At 40.8% G+C, this 25,556-nt stretch overlaps 1 protein-coding gene across 5 annotated transcripts in view; it reads right to left on the bottom strand.

The window, feature by feature from the left end:
• Window positions 1-24,767, bottom strand: part of SPAG9 (sperm associated antigen 9) — a 65,278-nt gene extending 40,511 nt beyond the window's left edge. For 3 of the 5 annotated variants that reach the window (XM_086761991.1, XM_086761992.1, XM_086761993.1), the window contains exons 1-3: window positions 24,346-24,767; window positions 17,784-17,904; window positions 6,263-6,333 (exon numbers count right to left, since the gene is read on the bottom strand). In XM_086761991.1, coding sequence (XP_086618117.1) covers window positions 6,263-6,333; window positions 17,784-17,904; window positions 24,346-24,651 — 498 coding nt within the window. In that variant the 5' untranslated portion in view covers window positions 24,652-24,767. Of the gene's footprint in view, window positions 1-6,262; window positions 6,334-10,252; window positions 10,333-14,232; window positions 14,358-17,783; window positions 17,905-24,345 lie in introns of those variants that run through there. The other 2 variants (XM_086761994.1, XM_086761995.1) reach the window with 2 other exon arrangements.
• Window positions 24,768-25,556: the final 789 nt, after the last annotated feature.

Raw genomic sequence — 25,556 nt, 5'->3', positions numbered from 1 at the left:
TTCCTCACGCTCTTTCCCCACCGACGGAACAGGGGGACTACACCGCTGGTGCTGTAGAGTCATGAGACAGTGCACGGATTCTCAACTTCTATAAATCCATTAATCAAAACGCTGAAATAATACCTTAAATACTGTAGGTTATTGGGAAGTCTGCTCAGTGTAACTGCTCATCTACATAACAATTTTGAAGACTCCATCCAAAACCACTGGGACTTGAACCAGATGACCTGCAGAGACTTTTTTCAACCTAAATTACTCTAAGCCTCAGCATATACTTGAAGTGCCATCCTGATAAAAAAAAAAAAAGTCTAATGAATTAACACACTAGAATTCTCAGTGCTCAAAATGTGATCAAAAGTTTTGCTATGTTTGGATTACTCAACTGTCCAAAAAAGTTTTAATATTACTGACAATTTAAAAAAAGATTAAATGGGTTTAATTGTTCTGTACTCAGCACAATTCTTACTGAAGTTAGATTGAAGGACAGATGATAAATAAAGGACTGTATCTACTACCCTTCTCTTCAATAAAAGTTGCAGTCAATAATTAATCATCCATAACCTTGTACTACTGACTACCTTGCTGCCCCTGAAGTCCACAAGTATTTTGAATACGACCAATTGTTCCAAGGAAGACATCATACACACTGACCACATCAGCACTGTGGTAATTAAATATATTGCTCAATTAAAGGGGATTAAAGATAAGGTAATTCTTCTAAGTTTATTAGTTAACAGCATTTCACAGTTCATGTCTTAGCTCATTTTAGTGCACAACATGTACAAACTGACTACAAGGAACTTCTGAAGACATTACAGCATGAATACAAAAGTAATTCCCTTTAAATGGATGCGGCACTTCAGGACACAGTTTAGCAGGCATAGCAGTGTTAGGTTGACGGTTGGACTTGATGATCTCGGAGGTCTTTTCCAACCTTAAAGATTCTATGATTCTATGATAAATCCAAATGACAACCATGCAATGTCTCTCCATCTCAAAAAACCTCTCAGATTGGTTTCCTCATATGGCATGTGACAAGTTCTACAATGGTAGAAAGTGTTGCAGGTTTTTCTACATGTTAAACTTCAGCATTCAGCTAAAGAAGCGAACTTCCTGTCACCAATTTTTATTCCCACCCTTACAAATACAACCATTCCCAATGTTCACAAGCTTGGTACTTTCTTTGTGACAAACGAACAAACATACACCATGTCGTGGTTATTGTTACCTGCACCTTTTCCTTAACCAGGTTGAGCGCATCTCCTTTATACCTCCCTTTTTCTTTCACTCCTCCTTCCTTTTTGTGCCAATGCTTTAAGTCCCCCAGGCCAGGTTTTAGTAATTCTTTTGCTGTCAGACCAGGCTCAGTGCTACAGCCCTTGCTGTTCATTCTGCAGATCCAATCAGGTTTGGCACAAGCGGCTCCTCCCTTTGGGAATGTGCAAGCAACTGTGTATATATAGATCTTTCCATGTCCCACATTATCTAGATTTATTAAGGTAACAGACGTTTTTAGAATCTCCTTGATTCAGTACAAAAGTTCTAAATACACTTCCACGTAACCACCTTTTACCTCCAAGGATTCCTGGTGAGCTTGTCACCCAAGTAAAAGCATCACTCCCACTGGGAGCTTGATGCATATTTATCCACATACAAGATGATGTTGCTGGCAGATGCAATAGCATGTAAAGATGTTAAACGCAGGCTTTACACATCAAGCTGTTAATGCTTAGCATAAGGCTTTAGAAAAACTGTTTGTTTGAACAGATATCTAAAGTCTAAACTCAAAACCACTATGACTGGTACCCGTGCTTAGCTGCAGTAGTAACTACACATCTCCACCCAGCCTTCTCTGCCTGTTTCCCCAAACAGGGACTTGCTGGGGATATCTGTTTATCCAAATGAACCTGACAAAGTACATTCCCAACGCCAGAGACAGGCTCACTGTTCTGTCACATTGTATCAGTGCAGAACAGAGAAACTTCCATGGCCCAATTATGCTTCATTAAACTAAGCCCATATTCTGTGTGTCAGGGAAAGAGATATCGAACCATCTTAGCCTTGTGTTTCCTAAAGGATAAAAAGAAGCACTGCTGTAAAGAGGATAAAAGTTCCATTTTGGAAACCTGTGCAGAGAAGTGCCACAGGCACTAGTCAGCTCTCAAGTAGATGCTCAGGTACTGCTTTGCCTCAGTTCCCCAACTGAGTAGTAAACGTGAAACAGCCTTCAGCCAAGCCTTCAAAAAGCCAGTGCCGTAGTTATGAAGCGTGCCTCATTAACTATGCAGGAAAAGAAAGTTAGACCCTTTACCTCCTACTCAGAGGCATTGCTCTGGAAGAGTCGCTAGCAGCAGTGCACCACCTCTTTGCAGCAAAGGCAAAAAAGCACCAACAGATGCAGAAGACAGGATCGCTTTTACACAGGCCATATAACAAGTCGATTTTATATTAAAGAGAGCAGTATTTGACATAAAAGCTATAACTGAGTAACAAAATTCCTTTCTAAGTCCATAGAGCAAAGGTCCAGAGATTTTTGGATTAGACGACTGTCAACCATCCAACTTTCTAGAACACTGTCCTTGTGGCTATATGATCATTTGATGCGTCTGGTCCTTCATAGCCAGAGAAGGATGCATAGTTGGATTTCAGAAGCTCAGATTCAGGAACTTCTGCATACTGCTTTATTGCTCATCTGTTCTGAGCACTAGAAGAACAGTGCAAGATCAAAATATGCTCCAAGCAGAGGAAAGACAAAGGACCAGAGCATGTTAACTAAGCAGGAGATCACAACATGGATGTAAGAACACGTTCAGGCTGCAGTCATACATTCTGTTCTGACCGAACAGTTTATCCTCTCCACTACCTGTTACAAATGCCCAGCTACACTCCATCTTCCAATCTGCCAACTTAACTGCTCAGGTTATCATTCTCTAATTCATTTAAAAATCAAGCCAGTTAGCTCAAGCACAGACTTACAGGGGGAAGAAGCTTAAGGGGAGATATTCCACTCACATCCATCAGCTCATCTCCCACTCTACATAGAGCAGAAGGACAGACAGAAGGGTGAAGAAGGCTAAAGCCTCTTGCCAGAGCTTTAACAAGCCAAGGCAGCCCTGCTGTCTCTGCAGCTGCAGAGACACCTTGTTGCTAGGGGAGGCTGGTGCCCTGGAGCTGCAATGCAGAGCCCTGTCCCTGGCAGGCTGAGCGCCAAGGAGCGCTCGCGGCACTCATCACAACGTACACCGCGGGTGAGGGATTCGGTTCTCTCATCTGCATCACTGGTGTAACTTCCCACAGCTAAACCAGTTTAAGCAGGTCTTGACCCATTTTCACTGAAACTGTTTTTGTGAAATTCCCGTGAGCTGCTGAGCCAGTGTGCTTGCTGGGCAGGGATGTCCAGCAAAGTAGCAGCCACAAGCAGGTAGGGTTAGTGCTGAAAGCGGACACGGTTACAGAGCCTCAGTGAAGTCAAGAGCTGGAAGAGAAAGCCATCCAAGTCTGAAATACTAAGCTGTGAATTAAAGAAGTGGGGGAATGGAGGGAAGCAAATATCGAAAACAGGCAGAACAGAGAAAAACCTGCTAGAAATTAAAGATTTCAGGAAACAGTCAAGTTGCATCTTTAACACAACATCTATTAAAGTAATCACCACCAATATCTTGGAGATAAAAAAAAAGGTCTTTCTAAAGCTCTGTTCATTATTTGGTCAATTGAAAGGAAAACAATTGCCATTTCAGTAAGTACCAAAGATGGATCACTTGCAAAGACAATGGTGAAGCTGATTCAAAAGGAAAAAAGAATTCCTTCCTAGAAAAACATGGAAGTCAGAAAGGTTTCAGAAACAACTACTGTGATAGAAATATTTAAGCAAATAAACTTGATAACTTAATGCTTAAAGCAGGTTGCTTATTTGCCAAAATATCTTGCATTAAAAGAAAAAAGCTACTGCACAGACCTAACCACTAGAATTTTTTGGGAGAAAGGGAAGTGGGAAATCACAAAGGGGACAGGGAAGAAGGGCAGTATTACCAGCCCTTTCCATTCCCCAGAGATTTTAGTCCCTGAATCTCAAACACACCAGATACCAGCATTGAAATGCTGAGCTCCTGAGACAGTCTATGATGAAAGCAAGGTACATCAGGAAATTTGCACTTTGCAAGATTCACAATGGTCTCTCTAACTGTAGTCAAAAATGTTCTTGCCAATGAAGATAAGGAGTATCTATTTAAAATAACTTCCTGAGGTTAGTCACACAGTTAAAAAGGCTCCCAACTGTTTATAAATGACTACAGTGCTGGTAGCCATTCTTTGTCCTTGGTTCCCAGCCCAGCAGCGAGCTTTTGCAGCCCACAAACCCATTACCCCATCAACTCTGTGCAGTTGTATTTCAGCAGCTGCCAGTTGGTGGCCTGAGAATTTTATGTACCTCTAGCAATGTGTACACGTACTTGTCACCTAAAGACAGAGATCAAAGTCTATGTAGACGAAAGGAGAAATATCTTAAAGGTACTTGTTTTTAGAAGCTATGCAATATGGATTTTTATTCATAATCCTGATTTCCTTAAGTATTTTGAGTTGTCAGAGCTGGCTAAACAAAGAGAGAGGTGAAACATTAAAAAATGGAAAAAATAAAAATGCCGAGACTGGGGAAACAAAGGCAGAAGGAAGTAAGCATGCTGAAAGGAAGGAGTACAGAAAACATGAGACCTGATTTTAGGAGCACAGAGGTATGAGTACAACTTATTTCTTTATAAAGAAAGGACATAGTCACCTCAGTAATAATAAAGCCCAAGGAAACACCTCTCCCTACACCAAAGAAAGTGAATTTAAGATGTAAAAGCATTGAATAAATTGGAATCAAACCAGTAGAGGTGGTTGTCCATTTTGGAGCAAAACCTACGTAAAAAGATATTCAGAAGATTTCATTAGCATTTGATTGAATGAATGGTGCCCAATACATTTGGTTATCTCGAACTCTGCAAAATAGGATTCAATAAAAACCTGTGCCATTTCTATTGTGATACTGTCCATAGGTTCCAACTAAAATAAACCAAAACTTTGCGATCGCATAGTACTCTGAAGTACTTCCAATCCAAAAGGATGTCAAACTTCAGTGGGCAACATTAAGCTTTGTCACTTCTCATCTCACTTAAATTTCCAGTTTTCAAGAAATGTAGCATTCTATAACAACTATTTAATAACGAACGTGATCTTAAATACATGAGGATTTCAGTAAATATCATTATTATTATTTAAGAGCTGCAGAAGTCTTTGTCACGCAATACTCAAGCTGCATGCGGGTTGTGGTTTCAAGCCACTTTCAGCTGTTGTCAGTGTAACATACTCATCTTAAGATTGCTAAAGAAGTATTAAAGGTAACCAAATACAATATTGGTATTGGTATTTGCTTTCCCTTTCCCCACATGTGGTCTTTTGAAGCAGGAACAGTCAATATTGCATCCCCCTCTTTGTCAGTGATGATCTAAAACCAGCTATCTGACCTTTCAAACAAAGGCAAAGCAATCAGAGCAAGAAGAAGAACTGGGCTCAGTACTGGGACTTCAGATTAATCAGAATTATTCAGAGAACGTAGTGATTTCCTCCCAAAAGTAAGTATACTAGTTCAGCAGTAAGCATCCCTGCAAGGGAAAGACAAGCTGCTACCAAAAACCAAAGCACTGCAAGTCCCTTTATGCTCCAGAACCAACTTTAGAAGTGTGGCTCTATACATTTAATTTAACAAAGTCAAACTTGTTCCATCTTCATTAGTAAATACTGTCAATAAGTATGGCAGGGATTTCTTTTAATCATGAATCTCAGTAGGAGGTCAGTTTTTGAAAGTATTTGTTCCTTCCATGCTACACGTAAAAAAAAAACAATACAGAAAATTGCTGTAAAGAGTACCTGAGATTGCAATTTCATTTCTATTTCTTTCAAGTTTGTTAGTGCACTTGGAATAATTGCCTTTGAAATATGAAAAGGCAAACTCCTAGTTTTTAAAGTTGCTGAATATCTGACAAAGCTATAAAATTGACAAACATGTAATCAAACTAACGTGGCGAAATAGACACTTAGATGTGAATGAGAAAAACTACAGAGCCAAATGAAGCCTGGTTACAACTAACACTAGCAATACAACCACTCAAGCATCAGTGAATAAACAGAAACATACAATAATCTTCCCGGCTGCTCAAAACACAAAGTTTTCCATAGAGATACATTTTTACAGATATCCTGAATTCATCTTGGCATAACGACTTACCTCTGTATGTCTTGAATGAAGTGCATTGTATTCTTTCTTGAGTTCTGCCTCCCTCTCCTCAAGTCTGCTAACTGGAAGAAGAAAAATTAAAAAAAAATTAAAATTCAATTCAGAGTTCTAGTAAATGAGACTGACTTGCCTGGGACTAGGCATCATAGATGAGAGTATTCTTAATAATGAATAGCGAAGAGCAGGATAAAAAGTATGTCAGCTCTTGTGTTTTTAAATTCTCATCACTTCAGTTTCCCAAGTACATCACAGTAACACAACCTTACTATTTGCAGTTCTCGTAAAAAGCCCAAGCACTATTTTCCCTAGCTGACTGCTAGTCCTGTGAGAGGGGATTTTTATGTTCAAGGACAGCTTACTGCTCACACCATTCCAGATTGTTTCACACGTGCACATGGAAACCGTAGGAAGAGGCATCACACAAGCTAGACTCAATCTTGGATGAGAGCTGTGAGCTCCAGATAAGGCTCTACACCGGTTTCCTAGAACATACCACACAATATCCAGAGGTGTGTAACTAGGACAAATATAAACAAGGTATTTTTAAAATAGCTTCAAGTTGTACGTTGTGGTACAGAAATTAAGAATTCTTCTGGCATTGACTCATATTCCACTGAGTATTAAGGCAATAGATCCAAGGCAAGAAAACATTTTAATATTTCTGGAGGAATTCCAAGAAATTAAAAATACATCTAGCAGATTTAGTAGAACTTCAGACAATAAGTTCATATTAAGAGGAGATGAGCTGGAACAAACAGCAATATCCCTGTGTAATTAGTTTGCAGAAAGACAAAGAACTCATAACTTCCTTCACACAACTTATTTCTTCCATTCAAATACAAAATATTTTTTTTGCTGATTAGATGTGAATTCCATCTTTTTGTTCAGGCATTTTTTGAGCATGATATTTATGTGATATAAGCATGCGTTTCAAGTTCTGTAACTGAGCTTCTCTTATTCCACTCGCCATGTTTAAATACCATGGGAAACCTCAAATTTATAGCCACCTGTCTCTAGAGACTCATTGCCAAACACACAATATCCGAAGACAAACACCAGCATCTTCTGTGCCATTTGCACATTTCATATTCCCAACTGGGTCATCTGAAAATTAATTTCCAATATACCCTTTCTTTTTGCTCCATATATCTCTATTTTTGGCACAGTATTTTATCGTAAGTGTGTGTCAATTAAAAAAAAAAAAACAAACAAAAACCCCAATCTTTGCCAGGGCCAAATACTGGAACTAAAATACAGTTGTCTACTCACATCTGTGTAAACATTCTTAGCTCCTAATCTAATCTCTCTTATAAGAACATTAATTTCCTTGCCACAACCTTTTGCACTCCACCTATAAATACCTGATCAAAAGTATTAAATAAAATTTTATTTATACTAACGCAAGGTTGAACACTTTCATTTCTGCACTGTTATCAAACTGAACAAAAGCTCTTTGTGTCAAATACCAGTAAGTGATGTACAAGTGTCTACAGTAGAACAGGTATAAGAATATATTTTACAGCACAGTACAAATATTATACAGCACAATACACCTAAATACATATTTCCAAAATGCAATGCAGGACACAGTATCTAATGAATGGACTATTCTAGTTAATTATTTTTAGGCAACAGATGTTTTAAGCCTCCTCATACATTTAAAGAGAGGTTACAGGGAAGCTTGTGGTAAGTGCCTACAGAAAGAAGTGTCAGAATTTACAGTTACAAAGTCTGACATGACAAACCAAATTTTACCCACTATCTCAGACTGACCAGCATCCTAGTCAGAAGTAATTACATTTTACAGCAGCTGACCATCACAGACCTCCCAGCAGTAACCACTGGGCAACTACAAGGGCTCAGCAGCTTTCACTGCCCAAACCTGTCTGGCGATAGCTGTGCTCACTTGTGACTCCACCATCTCCAGGCTTTGTGTTACAGTTCCCACCATCTCTCCATTCCCCGCAGACCAAGGGCCGGGTAACCTTTCTGCTGCGCTAAGCCTGCCTTAGAACAGGTTTGTTCTGGAAATCAGGAAGTGCAGGCTGCGTGACTAATTGGCTCCGTGTTTCACGAAACCCGCTCCCTCCCCTGGAAACAGTGTCCAAGCAGCTGGCGAGAGGCCGGCAGCCCCTCACCCACGTTGTCGCCCTGCGAAACGCTGCTGCTTCACACTGGGCTCCGTGTGAAGTCATGGTTCAATACAGCCTCACCAGGAACCTGCAAAGAAACCATGGCGATGCGCTCCGACGTTCAGTACGTGCACAGCTAGACAGCGTGGCAAATGCTGGCTCTAAGTGATTAATTTTATCCAGTGGATTCTGGGAAAAGTGCTTGACATAGTGCATTTAATAAAGATTAATGCCACATTAGGTGTTACAAACACCCTTCTTCGTAGCTGTCCGTCACCTGCCTTCAGGAAATCCACAAAAGCCACTGTTATGGATATAACAAATACTTTCACAGTGGTGGAGGTTCCATAACGAATCACATCATTTTCTCCTTCTATGGCCCTATTTTAAATAGTTCCTTAAATAAAGTCATAGAAAACAAATGCACACAGATACAGGTACCGCACAGTCAAGGAGGATATGCCCATTAAATCTGGTAACTATTTTTGTTACATACAAAGGCTAAAAAAAATAAACGCCCTAGAAAATGATGTAATTAACATTCAGCATTTTCTTCTGGAAGTCGCTTCCAGCTGTGTAACATGTTACAGTCCTACAGCTGGAAGTTTCAGTCATAAGTGGATGTACACAAAGTTTATATACACTCAACAGACACCACATTAACAGTCCTCAAAACAGGCTTTTCCAATACTAGCAGGATGACACACAACACTGGAAATCTATTCTACCCAAACCATGCTTCCCATCAAAGGTAAGATCTTGACAAAACAACCAACAGAACACGCTTCCCTTTTCCAGTCAAACACCGTGGAAGAGATCAAATACTCCCTCAGGATTGGAGATCGCTACAGACTTGAACATAGAAGATACCTGAACCTAGCAAAGGATAGCCAGAAGAATTTTGAGGAACACCACCAGATTATCGGCCCAAATTTTGGAGCAATTTATTAAGCCATTATTAAATGTACACTCCCACCAGCAGTAACAGGAAACTAAAAGAGGACACAAAGAAAAAAAAAAAAAAAAGAAAGCCAAACTTCCACTGGCACCCAGAAGTACATTTAAAACTTGTCTCCAGCTCCATTTTAATCCAGCAGTGCACAAACGAGTAGAAGTGTGGCATCACCTGATAACATCCCTCAAGAGGTACAGAGCTGGGCGCTGGCACTGCCTGACACATGCTGGAACTGCAAAGTGGCAACCAGACACAGTTCCCATCAACTTGACTTAACTGACGCCACAAAAAGCTCCTCTGGTATTTTAGTCCAAGACTTTTTTCCACTAAGATGTCAAATTCTTAACGAGTAGATGATAAAATCAGTTTGATAATATTCATCCTAAAAGCAAAACATCCATTGCCTCCATGTAATATGTCTTTTTATAAAGCCATTACATCCTTGGAAAAAATATATTGCAAGGTTACATTGTGCAAGATACTATAAATGCAAAATGTAACTCGCATCTATAAAGTTTCACTGCTCATGCTTGCAAGTCTACATGGAAACAACTTTAAACATCTTTCACCATTATAAGTATGAGCATAAAATGTAAATATTCTAGTATTTTTAGGCTGATGAGAAAGCATCCCACTGAAACAGCACTACAAACTCACGCTCGAGGTCTACCTGCAACCTCCTCCAAAACTATCAATATCCTAATACATTCAATGACCTGAAGTACCAATCCTAAGCAAAGTTCTCTCAAATCAAACCAATCAAGCCTAAAAATGGGAGATTAAATACTATAGCAAACTAGACAGAAGCCTCTGGGTTTCTGCCTCCTGACAGCATTATAAACAATTAGGCAGCAAAAAGCTGCCCACCCTGCCTGTTCAAAAATCAGAGCTTACCTCCCAAGTCTGATGGCTTTTACCAAGTTTGGAACACCCTCCATCTGTATGTTGTCCTCTGCCTCAAACTGCTGATAAGCCTGAGGGGGAGAAAGAGAAACAGACCTGCTAGAATGCCAAATCCAACCAGTACGATGCCTTCAAGAGGAATTACAAGTTCCTGCTACGCAAGTCAGGACAGAGATCCAGCTCATTAACAAGCCTTTCCTAGCACTAAGACTATCTGAAGGCTCTCCTTGGACAGCTTCCATCCAGCTCCATTCTTGGAAGCAGGTCCCATACCAAAGTTAAGATACAGACCAAGCATAATCGATCCCAGGATCCAGTAAGACCTTATGACCTGTTCAGTAGGTGCTAGAGAGCACGCACATCAACCACGGATTGAAACAGGACTGAAGCTATCAAACAAGTATTTAACCTCAAAGTGATAAGACCTGGAAATAGGCAGCACAAAAAAAACAACCCTGATTTGTAAAACAAGTGATAAATTTGACTAGTAGGCAAGATCAACATCTTCAAATAGCTCTTAGCACTGTGAACTCTAGGTCCCTGTAGTTCTCAGTTTAAAAAGTAGGACACTTTCAATTATGAAGAAAATTTAGCTGTCAAGAATGCTCCATTGACAGCAAATATCAACACATACAGCTGCTTGGTGTTATCCCTGACACTTCTGGACTGTTCAAGCATCCACTATGTCTCAAGCCCACAAAAATCACTGTAATTTATCACCAAAAACCTGACATACAACTTAAAAAACTCCTTAAATCTTCTGCTAAAACCATGTAACAGAAAGACAACCATATGTCAGATCCCTCACCCAGGCTGAAATTTAAATGAACAATGATACATACAAGCCAACTTCTACCCAAAATCAAGTTAAAAATCATTTGGATCTAGTACCAACTTCTCATCCAGTCTCTGGCCAAGTGTTTCACTGAGAAAAGTTTTAATTGATTGACTGTTTTGAAAATAGTAGAATGCTTCATTTATACATTTGGCTATTGAAGCAAGTTACTTTTTGAGAAAATTCAACGTGAAATCAGTCCGAACACAAAAGCTACAGTAGACCGGATTTGTTTTTAAAGCCAGGTAACAGGTGATGACTCAGGAATGCAAGAGTTCTAAAGACACTTAAAGCCACTTTCTTCATTACTGCAACATTTACAGCAATAGAATTATTACAACAATCAGACCCCAGCACCCCAACCGCTAGCACAATACTCCCTTAATTTTTAAAAAGTACACGATCAGTTAATTATACGCCAGTGGATTTCAACCTCCTCTCACCACTTTTGTTCAGGTATATTAATAGACGAGTTTAAAGCGGGCCAATCACTGCTCTAATTTCCTACTCCATTTTATTTTAGCCTCCAGCCTTGCAGCGTGACTCTGTGCGATCTCCTGTGCTCGCTGTACCCTCTGCTCCATCTAGTGGATTACTGATCGCCATAACACAGGACAGAAACATGTTGAGAAGTTCCAAGAGTACCTTAGACAGTCAGGAAAGTAACTGAGAAACACTTTAGTCAGAAACAAAGCCTTCCTTTCCTGTACACTTCTCCTTATAGAAAGATTCTTCAAGTTTAGTAAGTAATACCTGATGCACAGTGTAGGGAAGGGCAGTGGTGCAACCTGCCTTATAAATAAGCCAACATAGATGAGAAACAGTTGCACTGAGAAAAGTGACAAACTGTAAGCTCCAAATTTGTTAATCAAGAAATACAAGAGGTCAAGCTATTCTGTTCCTTCTTTGTTGGAAATAAGACTAGTTCTGGAGTTCTCAGTCTTTGAAAAATACACAGGAACAATTCAGACCCCCACTGAATCAACCTCAAGTTTTCAACATCTTTCAAGATCTATTGAAAAGCTCTCTTGTATTCCTTTAGAATAAACACTACAGTTGAGACATACCTAGAAATAGCGTTATTGGCAGATGTATTTCATACCAGTTTAGTTATTCACATAATCATGTGCACAAATACGCAACTCAAGTCAAATCTCAAAAAAAATTTTAAGCCTCACAGTTGCAAGTTCATAGTAAAGTCTCCCTGTTAACTAGACATGTCTGCATCAAACTGCTGGGGCAGCTCTGTGCAGCTGTATCTGAAGAGTGCTCGATGCCTTCAGATTTATACATCAAGAGGTCGTCTACCTGGATGTACATGACAGCAACATTGGTATCTGGAGAGCTCAGGTGAAAATAAAATACCAAATAACTTAACAGACACAGAAGATCCACAATAGAACCTGGTCTTGCATTTTCTCTTGAAGCTAGTGAAAGCACTAGTTCTATTTAGCTTCTGAGGAAAACAAATCTGCATGTTTTTAGGTCAGCTGCCACAACGTTTGTCTCATACCCCAAATAAAACCTACAGCAAGCAATATCAATTGCTGCACCACGTCACCTGACATGGGAAACACAATCATCCCAACAGTTGCATCACAACATTTGCAGCTCTGAAGAGCAAGAGTTATTTCTTGGTGTGTTGTTTGTTTGTTTTGTTTAAACATATGTAGTTTTCCCCAAACGTAATTAACTTGAGCATAACTTACAAAGCTAAGGTTTGATAAACTTCAGAGGTATGAAATCCATCTGTGCCTTGGCTGTCCTGTCAAATGCAGTACGATGCCTTGGTTGTACTTTAGCACTAAGCAGATCCAGAAAAGGAACCAAATCTTTCAACTCCCACAGCCTACCACCTCCATCAGAAAGAACTTCAACCATGCAGACACCATGTTTTTCAGATTCTTTCATAAGTAAGTTACTCTGAGAATGATTCCTCCAGAAAGCATACTCCAAAGCTGTTCTACTCCTGTAGTAAGCCAAAATACACTACAGTCATCTTTTACTCCAAAAAGTTTCATTAACTTACAGCCTGTAAAACATAAAAAAAAAAATGACATTCCTAAAAAGGGATACAAGGGAGGGAAATAAATTAAACCTCTGTAGCCCCCAGACAATTCAGTGGCACATTACATGAGCACTGCAAGGCACTCACCCCTTTCGGTAACTGGAGACCGAGCAGTATCCAAAGCAGTATCATATGCTGTGCTCTCACGGAGCACTGCGGGACAAGTGAGCAGCATATTGCTATTACAAGTTTTTAACAGCTCTAAGTGCCTAGTTTTCCAGATTCAAGGTTGATATTTGAAACATTTAATGCTGCAAATTAATTACAGAGCTAAAGGTCTCACCACATCAAAGACCTGAAATAATGTGCAAGTCAGATATATTCAAGCTCTTGTAAGAAACGTTTAAGATCCTGTCAGACTGGTGCCTGCCTTGGGCGCATCACTGAAGTGGAAGGGAAAGAGAAGAGAAAAATTTAAGTGTTAAACTTTCATTGTTTGAAAACATAGCATTTCCATGCTTGGTGCACCTCCACAATATTCAGAGGTGCCCTCTGCTGCTGAGGGGAGGAAAAAAAAAAAAAAACCAACAAAATAAAACAAAACAGAATAGCCCATGAAAGTCTACCCAAGTCAAAACCAAAACCAGACCTTTGCTCACACTCAGTAAAACTTTGTTAACGACCAACTGCAAGAGTTTCTGAAAACTGTCTGTAGCAACATCATCCCTAGACAAATCTTCACGAACTCTGTGATATTTAACTTGCTTTAATTTCCACAGCCCACAGGCACTGGAGAGCACTGGCACTCTCTCCTCTGTTCCCCGCACAGGTGATAGAGACAGCAAACACACACCAATGTGAGGGCAGCAGCAAACCACGGAAAGTTACAGAGAAGAGCAGCAGTGCAAAATGAGATGAGGAGGTGGATCACAGGCCAGAGAGCCACACCACTGCAGCACATTCCTGAACTCAAATAGAAGTCACAAAACCTTACACCTCTGCTCTCCTTCAAGCAGTTGAAAGTTTACCAGAAGAACCCAGGATGCAACGTGTCTCATCACTTTTTGGCAGCAGGCTTGACTTCGGCAACCACCACAACCCACCAAATACCAGAACCGGGTGCCATACGTTGTGCAAGAGCAGTAACCCAACGTGCATCTCTCCCTGCCATTCAGGATTTCATCATCTGCTGTGGCTCACAGTCCTCCCAGCAGTGCCACCAGGTCACCCTCATCTCTCCGTCTTTCCATTTCCTCCTATGAAAGAGTAGAGTACAGCAGTTCACTCACCTAGGAGACAACTGACAGCAACTGTTTAAATTTGTAATGCAGGGGAAAAAAAAGCCAGTGAATCACAGGAATTTAGTAACTGGTTGACACAAAATAAGCTTCTTATTTCACTTCTTTTATTTCAAAAAGCAGATTCCAACCCAGGTGGTTGAATATGTGGCTATGAATGTAATCCCACATAATAAACGTAAGTGCAAAGAAATATTTCTTTTTTTCTTCAGTGTGACAATCACTAAGACTGCAAAACCAAGCACTTATATTTCAGGACATAAGAAAATTACAGTTTCTTGAGCAATTTTAACAGGCGTGCATGTTTAAGCACATACAATCATGCTTAATGTTACCATGTAACTTAAGAGCTACACTCTCCCAGAGCTAACTAGTCTTAACTAGTCTTCACTAAATGCTCAAGACAGACAGTGTTCAAGGAAATGAGTCAAAACTTTTTAATGAACAAAACTTGTTCTCACACATCTTGCTCATCTGAGGAAAAGGAAGTATTCTACAAGAACCAAAAAGTCTTGCAGTTAAAGTACTACATGAGACCCTGTCCTACCTGGTTTTTTTTTATTCTAAACTATTAATCATATAATGAACTGATGTTGCTATCCCAGACTCTACACTCTGACAGAAAAAAAAGCAAAGCCAGGTTTTATTTGCCTACTTGCTTTATGCCAGACATGTGCTATTCCCATTATCAAGGATAACACTACCACTATTTTGAATGTTGATGTGGTTAACAGTTGGCAATACCACAGAAAACAGCATGGGAAGTAGAAGAGAAAAAGAATTATAGCTAGAAGACCTGTAGTTGCATTCAGTGAATTGAAGTGACACTTTGGTATCACAGGACATACAAATCGCCCTGCCTATGAAACAGAAAACAAGCGAATGCAGTGGACTTGGACTCCTTCAAGAATACGTACACTAGTATGGTTTTCACACCCCAGAAATTTAGATCACTAAAACCAGTTCACTTGCATAATATTCATTAGGTATTCAACAGTTGTGCTTATGTCTCCTTTGATCTTGCTCTGCACCAGCAGCTTATCAAATCTTCCTAAGTGCCTAAGTCTTTCATGTTGTCCAAGACAAGTTATCAACCCAAATAATAAGCAGAAGTCAGCGTTCAACACAGCTCTGTTGTTTCTCCACAGTTACATTTTTGCTATCACAAGAGATTTTTCCCCAATAGAAAGATTTTGGAACTGTTTGAAAGTCAATGTTCTAACACCAGAACTTTAGGCTGTTACAATAACTGCTTCAACAACAAGATTTCTTACAAACAAAAGTAGTTCTAGCCAACACACAGTGGTTCTACTGGAACAACTGAGATTCTCATATAAATACCTTCGTTAATATGATATACACACAATATAATTAAAAGCTTAAAATATTTTTATATATATATATTTGAAGGCTCAATATTCAAGGCAATAGAAGAATGTCACACAGATTCATAGAACAATATATATTGATATACATAATGTAATTTTATAAGTGCAATTTCTATAAGAGAAATTATAGGTATAATGCCTCAAATTGCCAGGAATGTAAATTATTTTTCTTTTTTTGTGAAACTACTTTGTACTTTTTATTGTATTAACAGAAAAGTAAATGACATATACAATACAATGCAATCTTGATGCTGTAATCCTGTTGTCAGAGTACCGGGTTTCCCATTAACAAGTTGTTTGGGCTGCGAGCTTAGAGCACAGTCGTTGTATAAACAGTGTCCTTTGTTACCAAAACAGACCACTCAACTCTCATTCCAATGTTTTCTTTTCCCCGCCTCTTCTGTTGCTTTTAAAAACACACACATTTCCATTCACAAGAATCATAGCATTTCTGATACAACGTGCTTTAGGATTACGCATTTCAGCTTGACTTAATTTATAAAGATATACTTCTGGAAATCAATCACCCTGGTTTTCACTAGAAAAGACTGCTTGATGTGTTCCCCCATCACTGTTTGTACAGAATCTGAGAATATTTTAACTGCAATGGATCTGAAGAAGTACATGCCTCTAAGATTTGCCAACAGCATTCTAAACCATTCAAATGTCACAAAGATTCAGCTCTGCATGCCATCTACATTAATCTTAACACTAGCACACTAATACTATAGACTGCTATAGACTCACTCATGTCACTGAAAATTAAACTTTACAGGAAGGTTATTATACTTAAGTTGGAACAAGAGAGCTATAACTTCTTGCATTATGGGCTGGAAAGTTGGCTGAGTAGAAATAAAGGAAGAAAGAAAAGTGAAAAGAGGATATTTTGAAAACTGGCACTCTGCTTTTAGAAACTGATCTTATCTCAACCTTATCAGGCTTGATACAGCCTTCCTTTACATTTCTGCATGGCCCAGCAATAAAAGCTTTATATTAATGGATAGACACGTCAGTCTTATGCCAATAGAAGTCAGCTTAGAAGCTTGACAAAATGGTCACACTAATTCATACTGCCGATCATTTCTACACTGTGCTAAAAAGGTTAAATGAACACAAAAATTGTAGCCTTCATTGCACGTTTAACAGACTTGCAGAAAAAAAAAAAGGAAAAAAAAGAAACCCATTATTAGCAGCATAGGTCTCTTACCTTCAGTTTAAGACTGTGGGAAGATGAAATGAGAAATAAGATTTCTGTGGGTTTGACTAATTTTTTTTCCTCTACCCTTTACTCAACTAGAAGTAGAAAAACTAGTAATCGAGTTTCACTCGATGACCATGTACCAGGGTAAGAAGTAGTGCAGTGGAATGTCTAGGGTACAACATATTCTCACTGTAACTTTCAGTATTTCAGGAAAACTGATCATTGTTATCTTTTTCCAAAACTTACACAGGCTTTTGTAAATTACACAGAACTTCTCTAAAAGTGGAAGTATTCTTCCTTAACTCTTATCCTATAAAAACTAAATGCCTCATAGAAATAAATAATTCAGCTGAAATTATACAAAAGCTAATGAGAATCAGCACCCATGGTATTCTCATCCCAGTAGTGCTTCTAAACCCAAAGACTACATTTATTTTTAGCACAGACAACAATATAATAGGAATAAAGTTATCTTATTTTATGATCATTAACAAGGGGACGAGTTCTAAATATCTCCTGAAAAAGTTGCTGACATGAAAATAGCACTGTCTAAAGGGAAAATAAAACAATAAGTAGGATCCTAGAACAATCAGATTACAAGTCACAAGCTTATATCTAATGTCTTTGCCTTAATTCTAAGGAAAGCAAACTTGCACAAAAGTTAAACCTAGTTATCTGTCAAAATACAGAACTGGACAGCACAGATATTTAGCATATGTGTTATCATTTTACAGAAAAAAATTTAAAATGCACTAATATCACTTAAAAGGGAGTGCAATACATTTTACTTACTTTGATCAGCGTAATTTTTTGCTTTTAGTTCAAGCTGTCGAGTTTGTGATTCTAATGCTTCCACTCTGGTCTGTAAGTCCTTTTTCTCTTGTTCTTGAGAATCTTCAAACTCGATGAATTTCTAAACAAAAAAAAAAGGTGAAGTCAGACTCAACAAAACACTTTTATTTTAAAAAAAGCCTGAACAAAATTATTTCTCCAAAGAGAAAGAGCAAATACATAGTCATTCCTATATTTCTTTTTAATAAGACTTTCACTTCAAGCAGCATGTAGGAAACAACACAGCAGCCCTCCAGAGCAAAGAAGGGTGCAAGCAGGTTTCCAAACCAACAGCTCTACACACCACGTTTAAACACGAAGGACACTATTTTAGTCCAGTGTCCACCAAGCATCCCACCGAGGCTGCTCTGTGTAATCACTATCAACCAAGTGCCAACTACTGCAGAGAAGTGTGCTTGGGACTAACATAAATAGGAACTATTTCATTCTTTCCTAACTTAACACACTTGCCTGCCAGCACTGCACATGAATACAGAGTCCTGGTGTCCTTAGATCTGACTGAACACCGGTGAGCGTATCTTCATAAAGGTACAGGCACTGCAGTAGGGATACATCACCAATCGCACCAACTGAAATTATATGCTATGTTTCCATTCCCATCCAATTTCTGTTATCATTTGATAGGTTATAAAATGCTCACAGTCTTCATCCAATGCTTAATAACCATTTCCTACAATCTGCCAACTGCATAGAAAACTATTTACAGGCACTCTGCAATTGTGCTGATTGCCATCACCTTCTACTGCCTTGGCTTACCAGCTTTGTGTCTCACAATGTTCTGGAGTTGACTGATGCATATACCAGCGTTCACATTTCATAACACTAAAGTTTACAATCCATCATTATAGCAGTTTTAAAAGCACATTTTTTGCTATTTATCTCAACCAAAAACTGAAGAAATTCAGTGTGTACCGATAGCACAAACAACATTTCTAATAGCCAAAGATGTCTTGGGTCATGCAGTACTCTCTACTCTGCACTGCAAAGAGAAGGCAAGGCCACAAACAAGCTACACAGAAGGCTCATGGTGCAGGGAGGAAAAGCAAACCAGAAGCCTTTGCTGAAAAAAACCCCAAACATCCAAGACAGCTAAGGCTTCAGAAAGCAAGCTGCCGCCAGGTACCACATGGAAGCAAGGAGACGGAGGAGGCAGCAACCTAAAAATCATAACGTTATAGGTGATCTGACTGTAATTTTTTTCCTACGTATTGCTAGGAAAACTTAGTGGGAAAAATACTTCAAATGCTCACACATCAACTTTTAATAAGCTACTACTAAGTCTTAGCCAATGTGTTTTATAGCTCTTACAAAAGCTGAAACTCATAACCCTATGACAAGAGCTTCAGTTTAGCAGGGTCATCAGAGGAAGTTCTGCTTAAAAATTACTTTAGATGTAGAAACACATCAAAATCTATGAAGTAGAACAAGAGTTCCTTTCAGACAAGCTCTCCATGGCTATCACAGGACTAGGCATGGTGTTCATGTGACTGCGCTTGAAGCTAAATCATTAAATAATTGAGAAACAGCTGACGATCGCCCAGGTAGCACTGCTTTGGGTTCTACAATTTAAAATGAGTTATTCGCCCACTTCAAAAAGACAGATATGCAAAAGTCTTTCTACCCTCCAATATAAAGTTTGGGACTATTAATTTGTCAACGTAATACTAAAAAACTCAGACTTAACTTATTTCACCTCTCCTTTGTGGTAAGCAGTACAAGAGTTTTGTCCCTTTTGTATTGAAGATTCAGGTCATGTCTGGCATATTCTTAGCAGACTCCCTTTTTAAAAAGGGGCTTCAAAGTTTGACACAAATTTGGCACTGGGGCTACAGACCAACATGGTTTGTTAAATTAAACAAGGGAAAACATGAAAGAAGAATTATAAAACTGTAATATCTTTGTTTAGCTGCTTCTCTGTTCATTTCCAAAAGTCAGACGTGTCTCGTACCTTGCAAAAGGCCAGGGACAATTATACGTTGGAACAAACAGCCGTTCAGAGCCATCAATGTCATTGTTACTAATGAACTAAAGATATCATTTTGTACTTCCTCTCAATTTCTTCAACTGCAGCTAGTAAAAGAGGCTTTGTATTACAGTTAAATGGTCTTTTTCCACTAGTTCACCTTCATTTTGGTAAAGTAAGAATTTAAGTTACTTCTCTTCAAAGTATTGTTATAATTAGAGCTGGCTAATTTTTTTTTTTCCTCTGTTGAAAACTATACCTGATCAAACAATGGCTCGAGTACTTTAGACTTTGAATGTTTCTGTTTGGTTTCATCTCTCCTTCCGGTGACAGTATTAACACAGGCAGAGTCCCAGGTGATTGATCATCCTGACTAAGCCTGTATGACTGTGATGGAAGGACTAGTCAGATATACCATCACAGCAGCCAAGGACAGCCTGAGCACTCATATTAAAAGCCTTTTTTGTTTTAACGTACATTGACAACACATTCAAATATTGCACATCATTTGCATTGTTTAAAGTAAATGCAGCAGCATACATAGGAACATGTTAGCCACCCAGCATACGGGTATTAGACATTCTCTTATTTCAACCCAAGCTACTGGTTACACAAAATACAAAGGCAAACAAAACAAAAAAAAAAGTTTAAAAAAAAAAAAATCTAATTTTCCTCATTTTAAGCGACGTCCTATCTGGGCCACAAAGCCATATCTTAAAACTCTAACAAGAAGTGAGGGGTTTTCGGCCTTTTTTTTTTTTTCTGGTTTATGTTTTAGAAGAACAAGCTGAAGGACATCAACACATCTTTAAAACAATCAGACGGAATACCACAAGATTACAGAAGATACAGCTAGAACAGTCCTTAAAAGGTAATCTTGTTTCAAGGCTCTGATGCTCAGCATTGATGTCTGGATCCTAATTTTGATTAGGATATAATGAGGTGCAAGCACAGGATATGATGCACGCCTCCTTCTACATGTGCCTACTGCTGAAATCCAAGCTTGCGATACCTTCATAAACTACGTTTGGCAACTCCCATTTAATCCTTCCCATTTTCTCCAGGCAGTATCAACAACATCACGTCAGACAGACATTTGTCTAACCTGTTCTTAAAGACCTCCAATAACAATTATGAAGAAATACTTCACAAATAAGATTAAAAAGTCTTTATGTAATCAATTTTAAATCTACTTAAAGTTTACAGCAATAATCATGAACTCAGACTCCAAATATACACATCTGGAGCCCCCCTCACACATATAACTATCCAGTCACTTAGTAACACAGTACTAGCTAAATGAAGCTTTTCTTCCTACATTTAAGTCATCTTCTGTTTCCTTATACTTTAATTTGCCTTCCTGTCACACGATCCAGACGCAACACTAAGCATATCTGATGTCAGGGTTCTACCTACTTGGCAGTTTTTATTACCCTATGACATGTCCTTCAGTAACTTTTATTGCAATGATGCCAGCTTTCCAGGCAGTGGCATGTTCTTCCTGGAGTAGGGAGAGAAAAAATAACTACAAAGCCAGCTCAGCTGGACTTGGTATAGAGAAAAATACATGTAACTGAAAACAACCTAGTAACTTTTACACTATTTGAGCAAGCTTTCTGTATAACTAATCTCAATTTTGTCTTCTCCCAAATTAAAAATACTTAAACTCTTACTGTAGAGTGTTTACTTCACACAGAATCCTAAGGAAGAAAGTTAACTTTGGGAAAAGAAAGAAAAGGCAGCCATCAAGCTGAAACTATTACTTAAACTAATTTTCATGGTGGTAAACCCTTTTTCGTTGTTGCAAAAGCAGCAAACGTATTGAACATTAGATTTCAAAAACAGCTTAATCCCACCAACACCAGAAAAGTTAAAAGATGTATTAGACAGCTTGAAACTCCTAAAAGGAGTAGATTTTATCCTATGCCCCACTCCACATGAAACCCCTTCTGCTAACCACAGACACTCACGTATGGAGCAGTACGCTCCTGCAGAAGTACAACTTCTAAGTGTATAAAATAGCAGAACCCCAAATCCTTCTTCCTCTCCCACTTCTTTGTGGCAGGGTATGCTGCCTAACATTCAGTGGGAAGATAAGTTTATGCAGAACTGTAAGTAGAACAACAGAAGAGCTGGTTCCTCTATTTCTTTAGAAATATCACAAAACTTACCATGTTGAAAGTCAGATAACTGACTTCATAGCAATTAAAGAGATCATGCTCGTTACCTAGAGGACTGAGAAGTAGGCCCAGAACTTCTGCAATTAACTTTTTTTTTTTTTTTTAAAGTCACTATAACAGAAGTCCACAGGCAACAACTTTCAAGATGTTTCTTAAGTAACACTTCTTAAGGAAGAGAAATAAAGGCAGTAAATTAGGACAATGGTGTAAGGAGACTTCTATTCAAATAGTAAATCATTAATATTCATCAAGATACTACTGCAAATAAAAATCCCTACAACATCAAGTAGAGAGTAGAAGATATGCTAATTCTTCAGGACAGTCAGAACAAACAATAGGAATGTTAAACTTGGTAGCTCAAAATTCTCCATTTTGTGATCAGATTACACAAGCAACCTTCACAATCAAAGAAACACACTAAGCCCGTAACTTGTCGTCCAAGAAAAAGAGTGCTATACTCGTGTTCCCTCCTTTCCTTTCTGCATACTGCACCCATCAGATCATCTCGACATTCAAAGAAAAAAAAATGGTTGCAACCATCAAGTCTGAATAAAACACGTATCTTTCATGAATATAACATGCTTTATCTGTGCCAGATATTTTCACATACATACAGCATAACTGACCTCAGCACATACCAAAAACGTGACCTTTGCGCTTACAACTGAAAATACGGTCTTTGATCTAATTGCACTTCGGAAAGCATCAGTAAGCTGTCTTGCAACATGAGTACAAGTTTTTAGACTGCATAATCCTTCTCTCCTCAAGTTAATTTATCAGGACACAAACAAATGGAGATCACAGTGAGGTATGCTACCAGCTTAAGTATGCACAGCTCCTGAAGAGCCACAGTAACAGCTAATACCATATTCTATTTCATCATCTTGCTATGGTTTCTGTTCTGCTGCCCAAGGCCTACTTTTTTCAATCTAGCAAATGCTGCCTGTGTTTCAATCCTGATTGATTTTCTCATTAATCAGTTCAGAAAATATTTACCAGTCTCTTACTCTCTTAATAAAAATAAAATGTTTTCTACAAAAGCCTTTTATGTGCAGCTTGTGTCAGAACTAGTGATTAAGTCTTCAAGGCAACAGTCCTCAGATTAAAATCCATAAAGCACTGTCAAACAACTGCACGTTTGACAAGCAGGATGAATGGTCTGCTGGTCCAAGAGTTTGGGGGACAGCGTCACACCACATTACTTTGTGGCAAACTTTTTGCAGACAACATTTTTCGCTTACTTATAGCCATAACGTATAAAAATACCTGCACAGGGTTAATGTTTTTCAAAATAAGTTTTCATTGTCAACATTATCTTCACCTCAGTGTTGTTACTTCCCTGATTTTTTGAGAATTTAGAAGGTACGCACAACCACAGAGATAAGCACAGCACACGAAGCCTGGAAATAGACCTATAAGATGGCTTGTTCTATTACAGATAATGCTGTCAATCCAATTTCCTACAGGAGTTTGGCAAGACAATGAGCTAGAGGAGGTTATCCTGCACAGCTTCTTTCTATTGTATTGCTTTATAATCTTGCAAGCTTCACAAGCTTATTTATGCTGAAGTAATTCTTGGATATTTTTATTTCATTTTTTGTAGTAACATTCTAAGTCAGAGTTTATTCCATTGAACAGCCTGTACCACCTGTTGCTGACTGCAGCTTTTACGCACCAACTCTGAAGGACTTCAGTCTAGACAGCACTTATTTCCATATTTTTTGCAGTGTCTCCTCACTGTTTTTGTAAATACCCTCTACAACTGATCTGAAATGGACTATCCCCCTCCTGCCACGGAGAAAATACGGAGGGAAAGCAAAAGAGCGGAGCAGTCAGTACGTGGTTCCGTGTCTGCTCTGCAAAGCAGGGCTGCTTTTCATCTACGGACGTGGCGAGCGAAGCCCGGCGCTTCAGCCGAGTTATTTAAGAGTTCTGCAGGAACAGCCGCGCTGTGCCGACCGCTGCGCTCACAGACCACAGCTCACTGCCCGGAGCAGCACGGCCCGGCTCCTCCGAGGCGCTGGAGGCCAAGCAAGAGGAGCAGGCAGGCTCGCAGCGCTCCCCGCCTTCCCGAAACGCGTCGCGACCCGAACTCGTCACCCGGCGGCTCCCGGCCCCTCCGACACGGGCACCCCCCCACCCCGTCCCCAGGGCCTCCCTGCGCGGGAGCGGCAGCAGCCACCGCCGGGCCGCGGGCACCCCGGGCCCGGGTGCCGCAAGCAGCCCGCCCCCGGCGGGGCAGGAAGTCCCCCCGCCTCCGCGGAGGAAGCCCGGAGCCGCCGCCCGCCTCGGGAAGGGGCCTCCGCCCTCCACCGGCTCCGCTGTCGCCTCAGCCCCTGGGCCCGGCGCCCGCCCTCACCTCCTCGGCCTGCTTGCGCAGCGCCTTCTCCCGCTCGTACTGCGTGAGGAGCTGCTCGTTGTCGTCCCGCAGCAGCTCCAGCTCCACGCTGGTCTCCTGGCTGTGGGCGCACACCGAGTCCAGGTTCTCCAGGACGGCCACCACCAGCGGCATCAGCTCGGCCACCACCTCCTCGTCATAGCGCCCGATGAGCCGCTCGAACTCGCGGTAGATGGAGCCCGCCAGCCCCGACACCCGCTCCGACATCATGGCGGGGCCGGGGCCGCCGGGGTCCTCCTGGTACACCACGCCGTCCGCCAGCTCCATGGCTGCCGGCGAGCGTTTTCCCTGTCGGGGCCCGGCGGGACGGCAGCAGCTCAGGGCGCTCCCGGCGCCGCCTCCTCCTCCCTCTGCGGCGGGGCCTCGCCTGCAGCCCGGGCGAGCGGGAGGGGAGGGGAGGGGGGGCGGAGAGCGGCCCCGGCGCACGGCACTGACCTCACCCGCCGCGCCGGGGCGGGGCCGCGACGTCACGCGGGAGGGGCGGGGCCGGGCGGTGAGGTCCGCGTGGGCGGGGCCGGGGCGGCGGCGGAAATGCCGGCGCCGCTCCGGTTGCGTCGTTCCCCGCGTTCCGCGGGAGCGGGGCGGCGGCGGCGGAGAGCCGGGGTGCCCGCGACACGTTGTGGCGGGGGTCACCGGAGCAAAAATTGAGCCGCCCGGTGTGGAGAGCGGAGGGGCTGCCGGGCCCTCGGGCAGGGAGAGGCGTAGGCCGCGTCGGTACCGGGCGGGCAGTCCGGTGGTGGAGGTGGAGAAGAGGCGGCTGAGGCCCGCGGGGGGCGGGGAGCCGGTCACCCGAGGAGGCGCCCCACGGGATTGCACAATTAATCTTTGTCTCTTTGAAGAGAAGATGTAAGGAAATGCCGTCTGACGGTTCACGTGAAAGCAGTATTATTTATTTATTGCAGCCACCGAGGCATAAATAGATCAAGTGATTCATTCAGGGATGGCTGCCAGGGCTAAAACTAGATTTTAGGGCTTTGCGGCTCCCAAGCTGCGCGTGGGTCGCCGTGTTGGCCATTTTCAGACAGCAAAAAGACCTTTTATTTCTAATGAGATCCCCTGATGAATTAATATCAGAAATCCTGCTTTATTACCAAGAACACAGTTTGGAAAGCATCTTGCACTTGCTAAGAGATTGGTTTTCCTAGGATTTGGAACAGTGAATTCCATGCTGG

Source organism: Chlamydotis macqueenii, chromosome 18, assembly GCF_036417535.1.
Source record: "Chlamydotis macqueenii isolate bChlMac1 chromosome 18, bChlMac1.mat, whole genome shotgun sequence".
NCBI lineage: Eukaryota > Metazoa > Chordata > Aves > Otidiformes > Otididae > Chlamydotis > Chlamydotis macqueenii.
Note: the sequence above shows the minus strand (reverse complement) of the source record. Positions and strands in the feature narration are given on the sequence as shown.